Here is an 8,236-nt window from a genome sequence, read left to right as displayed (position 1 = left end):
GGAAATAGTCCAGAGTGGGCGACGGGTTACAGAGTGCTTACTGCGGCACAAAATAGTTTTTAACCAGCAATGAAGACCATTTTTCTCTCAACAATGTGACATTTTGTGTTGTTTTTAACAAAAGTGATATAACTCATCATCTAAAACAATGTAAAGAACGTATTAAAGGTACAATTTTACTTGAAACTGTTTAACAAAGATTAAAAAAACAAAGATTAAAACCCACAAACCCCACAGGGAACTCTGCAACAGGTCAATGAGAGCCATTATTAACTGTATATGATTAGGAACAGGTGCCTTATCACTTTTACTTTCAAAATGTATTCATGCGGCATTTACACACAACAATGCCCAGGACACCACAGGCAGCTACCTGCACCCTAGGGGCGACGGTAATGAAGGTTATAACATATCAATGAGTCCCAAGGCACATTGGTGACATTTTTCAAGACAGGAAAACATGGCGACATCTTTGTTGGAAGGCCTTGAGCTGAACCGGTTTTAACGTACACCTGTGGTGTCCCCCGGTCTCTCTCTGCCAGCTGAGTACACGCTGAAGAGCTGAGGCAAAGGCCATCAATTCATACAGACGCTCCCTTTAAGTTAAACCTGCAGTGCGGGACTTTTACATATAGATGAACGTCCGTTACATTCAAGCCCTTGCCAAACAAGTTCACACAATGCTGGTTAAACCTATCATCGCTACATACATACTCTCTGTATTTCACAGGATACCGGAGTTTTTAAATCTGGTGTTGGATTTGATGTTCCGTGCTGGCTGGATGAATGCAGAGCATGTGCACCAGAGACTTCTGCTGGCAGAGTAGGCTATCTTCTCGTTAGCCTTTTGCTAACTTGAATGGGGATAAAATAATTTAATCGTGCAGCTCTTCCAAATGTTATCAGACTGAATGGATCAAATTCTGATAGTGAAATGAGTCATTTCATAGGGGTTATGTGACGCTTAAAACAATTTATCCACCATTTTACAGCTGCAACAGTAACAATGGAGTAGGCTACAGTGGAGCCTATGATGTAAGCATGTGTCAACAGTGTTTTTGTAATTACTCCACAAGGGGGAGACAAAAATCCCACACTCCAGCTTTAATTACTAATTTTAAAAACACATTTGGACAACAGTCATTCCTGTATTTTAAACCAATCCAACATGTTTATCCAACAAATTTATTTAACGCTTGGAAGAGGATGGTGACGGGAGGTGTATTCATTTGGTTGCAATCTGCAACCTCACGGCTAGATGCCACTAAATCCTACACACTGTACGTAAAAAATAAATAAAAGCACAAAGGCACAGATAACAAAAAGAGAGTGAACTGTTCAAGACTCATTGAACCACTCCCATTGTTTTCTTACATTAAAGGGGCACTCCAATTTTACACATAAAGTTTATTTCACTCATCACAAGAAGTACTAAGCCTGAGAAAACACATGTATAATGTCTTCTATGGCTCTGGAAGGAATGCTCCAGTTTGAAAAAAATACCCCTGATGATGTCATAGTGATGCCACCAGGGTTATCTTGGATTGGGCTTGAGATTCATCATCTATAAGAATGTATTGGGTTTAAAAGAAATTGGCATTTAGAAGGAAATGAGGGTCTAATGAAAGACGCTATCCAGTTTCATTATGGGAAATGTAGGATTTAGTGTTTTTGGAGTTTGACTCATACTATGGACTAAAACTTCTTTGCTGCTCCAATTTTCACCACCTTTTTTTTAAAATCTCCCCACCTTTATTTTTAAGTGCAACACTAAAAACCCTTTAAATGAAAAATTAAGAAGGGGCCTAGTTTAGATCACAGTCATGGAATACTCCCCAGTGTTCACTCACTTATATTAGTCCATTATAAAGAGAAAGTAACGTCCCCAATATAATATAGTGTAGCTTCAATCAAACCTCTTATCTCACACTCAATGGTGATTTTGACTGTTTATGGAGTTTTTATTCTTCAACTTTTACTTAATTACTAATCTTATTGGGAACTAATTAAAATGCAAGATAAAAATGATTTTTCTTTAGTGTCAACTGAAATCCTATGAAAATCACCAAAAGACTCAAACTAAGTAGTCATTGTCATTCATCAGATACCCTGCTTTGATTGAATCAGTCACCCATGAGTCTCTTACAATCTTAAACTTCTTCCTAAAGCTGCGCCTCAGAGTCCTCAAATCTAGAAGTCTTGTTTCCTCTGCCATAACGACATGGGACACTCCTTCCTCCAACTTCTGCACCACCTTGCCTCCATGGTAACGAAACTCTAGTGCCCTGATGTCCAAACAGGTGGCAGGTAGGGCGCTTTTAGGGTCTCTTATGTCAGTGTAGCTGTCCATGTAAACCTTGAAGGGTCTGAACATGCTGGTGGGAAGATCATCCCAGCCATATCGCTCCTCCACCTGGCCAACGTTCACGGCTGCCGATGTGTCAGCACTGCTGATGCGGCTGAACACTTCATGCAGCTGCTGCTCGTCTGTGTCCACAAAGTAGCTGTCTCCGTAGCTGTCATACTCCTTGGCAAAGTGCTCCCTGGTGGAGGGCGACATGTGGATCATGTGGCAGGGTTGCCATGGGACCACTTGCTTCTGGTCAAGGCACTCCAGCAGCCAGGCGGCCCACACCACGTCATGCTGGTTGGACGAAATCAGGTTTTTCACACGCATGTTCTCTATGCCGGCGATCACGCAGTAAGTGTCCCGTCCAGGATTTTGAACCACGATACCCCCACACCTAAAATAAAGATAACATCAGTAATCAGTTATTTGTGATAGGATACTTTATTAACAAAGGGTCGCATGACTACAAACTTTGCAGTTACACTCAGATCTACAGAGTAAATTAGCGACTTTCAGCTCATTGTTTTTAACGTTACTGTTTTGATACAGTCTCACTGTTTTCAGAAAAAAAAGCTCTAATAAACTCACTGCTCACTACCTGCCCAGCACTAACAGTCACCAACAGCAGACAAAGCTAGCTGGTGAACTAAAACAAGAAGCAACTATTCCAACTTTACTACAACACTATCTAGCTAAACATTTTCAACATGGGACTTTATTGACAGATTTACCTGGCCACGCCTTTTTCCAGCTCAGCCTTGGGGTGATCCTCAGTCCCATTCAGGATGCAGAACTCCACATCCTCGAACATATCAGTCTCCTTGGTAACCCCAGAGAGGTCCTGGGGCTTAAAGTGGTCAATGAGCCCAATCACCTTCTTGGGTTTTGCTGCCAGCTTGCGCTTCTTCTTTTGTGGTTCGTCGTTGTCGATGTGAAGGTGCCGTGAGGCAAGTTTTCCCGATGCTTTGCTGCGAAATTGATCCAGCTCTGCCAGAGTCATGCACTGGTACCACTCCTTGTCGTCACGGATCTTCTCAATCCTGGGGAAGCGGAGGGTGCAGTTGGTTTTATACATGTCGCTTCCGACTATCTCTGCCGCCTTGACCTGAATGATGACTGAGTTGCAGGGTTCAATGTAGACTTCTGGCTTCTCTGTTCCACACAGGATGGATGCTGGTGGGTCATTTTTTCTGTAGACCTTCCAGTGCTTGGCTAACTTCAAGCCAAGGTCGTACAACTCCTTCATGGTGTAGCCGGAGCCAATGCGGCAGAATGTGTGGAAAACCGAGGGTTTCTCACCAGGCTTTGGAGCTTCGGCAATGCCACATAAGAAATGGGACATCATACCACCCCGTCTGCCTTTCCCCCAGTAGCCACCAACAATCAGCAGGTCAAGCTCATCCATCAAGCCATCCATATATTCCGGCTTTATTTTCAGCCATCCCTCCCCCCGCTTGTCAGGTTTGTAGATGGATAAAGGATCCTTCACCATGATCCCCTCCTCCCTGTTGTCTATGGCGTCATTGAGGGCATTCACCACTTCCTGCATGGTTCTGGCATCTGTCTTTGGCACCAGGTGCATCCTTCCCTTAACTGGGGTGAAAACTGTCTGCATTGTCTCGTAACGCTTCTTCAGCGGTTCCTTGCCAAGCTTTTGGCCATTGACTAACAGCACGTCAAACACGCAGAAGCATGTCTGTAACTCAGAGTCGTCCACCAGCCTCTTGATGTCAAATTTGCTCCCTTTCTGCATGAAGGTCTCGGCGGTCGGGTTGTATGCCATCATCTCTCCGTCAAGGATGCAGTTCACAACGTGGCTTTTAAAAACATTGTGGATGTAAGGTGTGAGTGAACCCTCCAGCGGGGATCCTCCAAACTGCTGTGTGTAATCAAAAGCATTTCGGCTAAAGTACTTGTACACATCTCCATCTTTATGCAGTTGTATACGCTCCCCATCAAGCTTGGTTTGAATGTAAAAAGGGCTATTGCCCATCTGTTTCTCCACATTGCGGATGTTAGCAATAGCTGCCAACATGGGCTTGAAGGCAGAGAAGACTTCAATAGAGACTTCACTCAAAGACACTGAGGTTTTGTGGAGCTGCTGGCACACCTTGTTTAAATCTGTGTTCACATTGTAGAGCTCAGCAGCATCAGGATGGAAGACTTGGAGAACAGTTTCTTTGCTGACCCCTAGCTTCATGTCCTTCAGAATCATTCTGATGAGCCATTTTTGCTCAAGAGCCGAGCTGTGCGTGATGAGATGCAGCAGACTCTTTTTCACAAGATCCTTCTGTTTGCTAGCGTTGTTGATGGCAACTGAATCCAGAAAGTCATTGACTTCTTTGATGCTGAGGTTTCCCTGGCTGGTGCACCGTTTCTTCAGCACAAAGTATGCCATGCCGGCAAAGTCTCCAGCTTCTCCTTGGGATGTGGTTGGAGCTCGGTAGTTCAACAGTTTATTGGCTTCTGGGCCATTCTTTGGGAGACCTAATACATCGATGTAGAGTTTAGCTAACATGTTCTCTTTGATACCATACGCCATACGCTCTCGTTCAAAAGGGGGAACTATGAGGCGCATAGCTGGATAGAAAGAGTCTGTCGTTTTGGGGTTATCTTTGTGGAGGGCAGAATGAAACTTCCTCCACGATTCAATGAAATCACCAAGGATCTTGGATTTATCTGGACGGAGTTTTGACTTCTGGATTTTCTCTAAAGTGATACACAGATGAAGGAAGGGAACTTGAGCAGCAACAGACAGCTGACCAGCAGCATCACTTTTGGAAGTTCCCTCCATTGTGAAATCTGTAATATATGTCAAAGATAAAAATCATTGGTGGATCAACAATTTCTTTGTGGTTAGAATATAGTTCATTCTTTCAAATTAATTAATCAAAATGCATCAAAATATAATCATTTAAAGAAAAAAAACACCAAATATTCCCTAATTTAAGCTTCCACAATGTGACGATTTGATATCTTTCCCTTTTTTATCATTGTAAACAGACTATCTCTGAGTTTTAGGGTGTTGTCACACCTGCACTTTTTAGTCCGGTTAAATCAAACTCTAGTTCGTTTTCCCCTTGGTGAAAATCATTTTGGCAGGTGTGCACACAGTAATTGCACTCAGGTGCAGACCCCAACAATCACACACCGAGACCCTTTAAAGATGGCGGCTCCGGTCCAATCCCAAAGAAACTCTGGAGTGGATTGTTTGTGGTGGGAACAGGTCCCAACCTCTATCCGAGCCGACAACTAGGTGTACTCTGCAAGTTTGAGCAAAACGGCTCCCATAGCCAGGTGAGCTTTGCATAGTGGTATGCAGATGAGCAAATTTAACAGTTGCTAACAACTAGCCAGAGAATAAATCAAGGTCTGACCTGGACTAGCTCAACGTAGTATGTTGTATTTGGCCAGTGGACCTCCCTTGGGAGGTGTCCTGTATTTACGTTCTTTCTCCCGCCCCAGACACATCTGACCAATGAGTGAAGTGAACATTCTCACATAGCTTGTAGCGATGCATTTTCGCTCGCTTGGATTTTTCTCTGTGTGAAAAGAAACCAAACCAAGGGGAAAACACACAAAGTTCACCAACACTCAACTGATTCAGACCAAGCAAACAAATCATAGATATGACATTTGAAGCTGTCAGTCTGGGAAACTGGGAGGGACATTTTTTACTATTTTTTGACGTTGTATGGACCAAACAATTTAATGAGAAAATAATCTGCAAATAAATTGAAATGAACACAGTCATTAATGCCAGCCCTAGTTGATACATTAGATTAGAAAAATAATCTAAATACATTATACTACGGCTGAAACGTTTAGGGCTTAGTCATTACATCGATTGATAGAACACTGACAAAGCAAGTTTGATTAGGTAATTTTTCAAGCAGAAATCCTAAAAATGAGCTGATTCCACTTTCTCAAAAAATATTTGCTGTTTTTTCTGTTTAATATTATTATAAACTGAATATCTTTGGGTTTTGAACTGTTGGCTGGACAAAACAAGTTATTTGAAAATCACCTTCGGCTCTGGGAAATTGTGATGGACATTTTTCATTACTTTCTGACATTTTTTAGATTAAATTATTTATCAATTAATCAAAACGACTTGTGTTTGGAAATGCATACTTTCCAACCCCAATGGAAGTAATGAGAAAATAAAATGTTTTCATTTGAAATTTTGCACTAGAGCATGATATTATGATAATATTTTGTCAATATATCTATTGTGACTGTAATTTACAAATGTAATAAAATGTTTCTAATTCACACTAATTCTCAATAATTCTTACTATTCCACTTCAGCTGCAGATTATTGGTCAACAGAGGTCAAACTTCAACAAATCCTGACATGTCTCACATCATGTCAGGAGGGAGGGGGGGTTTACATGATTTACTGCTGTCAGACAGAAAACTAATGCCCAGGCATGTCCGATGACGTATGTTACAGTCCTTTGTCGACAAACAGAACAATATTTAACTATTAAAAGAAAAGTAAAAAAAAAACAAAAACAAGAATGAAACCTGTCTAACCATGACAGTAAGTATTTAATTTAGCAACAGCTACTAAAGAAGACTTTTAAAAATGTAGCAATCATAAGTTTAAATGTACTGTTTTTACACGATTTACTGCTGTCAGAAAGAAAACTAATGCCCAGGCATGTCCGATGACGTATGTTACAGTCCTTTGCCGACAAACAGAACAATATTTAAGTTTCTTTTTATGATTAAAAAGCAGTTTGATATGATATTCTGATATTCAGCAAAACAAAAAACGTTGACAGCGCGTTCATTTTGAAGCAGGAAGTGTTTTCCTCCAGCGGTTTGAGGAGCAGTGGCGACACATGTTAGCAGAATAGTGAAATTCACCAGATTTACCTGCTAATTTGGTGTTTTTAATCTTCCAAAGATCAGCTAGATAATGTCAGACGTCTCATGGCAAGCTACATATTGAATACTTCCTTGTACACAGAGTAGGGACCTCTATTGAAAACGTTCCCCTAGAAACAAGAGCGGAACATTTGTTCCCCTACAATGTTGATTTATGTTATAAAACGTTAACATGTACTAACTAAATTGAAGTCTTGTGAAGCTCAAATTTCACACTTTGAAAACGTCCCTTTTTGTATATTTGATCTGAAATGTCTTTTTTAGACTAATTCAACACAAGCATTGTGCCCTGTTGTGAGTGCATTATGTTTAATACCCATTGTGCTGCATTTTGTATAATCTATTTGTGTTTTAAATGTCTAATTTAATGTAAAAAAAAAAAAAAAAAAAAAAAAAAAAAAGGTGAACATTTTATGATTTAATGTCAGATTAAAATCTAGAAAAAATAATGTCTTTGTTCTTTTATTCACCAGCAGAGGGTGGTGCTGAGACGCTGCAGAGCTGAGGAGGTGCAGTGTGTAAGCTTGTTTACCATCATGGGCCTGAAGCCAGTCAATAGTAAACTGGTAGTAAAAGATAGGAATGTTTACTTGTTGACCACAAAAAGGTGTTTCTCTTCAGTACAACGAGTCCTCTGGTTGCAGGTAGTATTATCACTTACTGGTCAGTCATTAATGTCAGCAACACTGACAATAATTATGACAGTGATGATGATTATGATGATAAGCCATAAACAGGAACATTGTGAAGATATTTCCAAGGATTTTATCTATTTATAACAAGCAAATACTGTATGATAAAAAAAACTTGTACTGTATATTATCTCCTCTTATTTTAGGGAGTAAACAGGACTGGTTTCAGGTCTCTGTCCTCTGTGTGGAGTTTGCATGGTCTCCCTTTCTTCACATGGGCTTTGTCCGATTTCTCCAGTTTCTTCTCACATGCAGAACATGTGAATGGGAGACTGTTAAAGAATTGAGTTTCAGGTGT

At 40.8% G+C, this 8,236-nt stretch overlaps 1 protein-coding gene across 2 annotated transcripts; it reads right to left on the bottom strand.

Moving 5' to 3' along the window:
* Positions 1 to 1,089: 1,089 nt before the first annotated feature.
* lig4 (ligase IV, DNA, ATP-dependent) lies at positions 1,090 to 7,354 on the bottom strand. 2 transcript variants are annotated; one of them, XM_044345289.1, is made up of 4 exons: positions 7,235 to 7,354; positions 5,728 to 5,892; positions 3,082 to 5,152; positions 1,090 to 2,744 (listed from the first exon to the last, which is right to left on the bottom strand). In XM_044345289.1, the coding sequence occupies exons 3-4, from the start codon at positions 5,142 to 5,144 to the stop codon at positions 2,075 to 2,077; spliced, it is 2,733 nt and encodes a 910-aa protein (XP_044201224.1). In that variant the 5' UTR covers positions 5,145 to 5,152; positions 5,728 to 5,892; positions 7,235 to 7,354; the 3' UTR covers positions 1,090 to 2,074. The 2 variants fall into 2 exon arrangements, with proteins under 2 accessions (XP_044201224.1, XP_044201223.1); XM_044345288.1 differs by lacking the exon at positions 5,728 to 5,892.
* Positions 7,355 to 8,236: the final 882 nt, after the last annotated feature.

Source organism: Thunnus albacares, chromosome 24 (genome assembly GCF_914725855.1).
Source record: "Thunnus albacares chromosome 24, fThuAlb1.1, whole genome shotgun sequence".
NCBI lineage: Eukaryota > Metazoa > Chordata > Actinopteri > Scombriformes > Scombridae > Thunnus > Thunnus albacares.
Note: the sequence above shows the minus strand (reverse complement) of the source record. Positions and strands in the feature narration are given on the sequence as shown.

Coding starts and splice junctions, on each gene's coding strand:
- lig4 (XM_044345289.1), bottom strand. CDS start 5,144: ATGGAGGGAACTTCCAAAAGTGATGCTGCTGGTCAGCTGTCTGTTGCT. Junction 2,745..3,081: donor CTGGAAAAAGGCGTGGCCAG/GTAAATCTGTCA, acceptor TCTTTATTTTAG/GTGTGGGGGTATCGTGGTTC.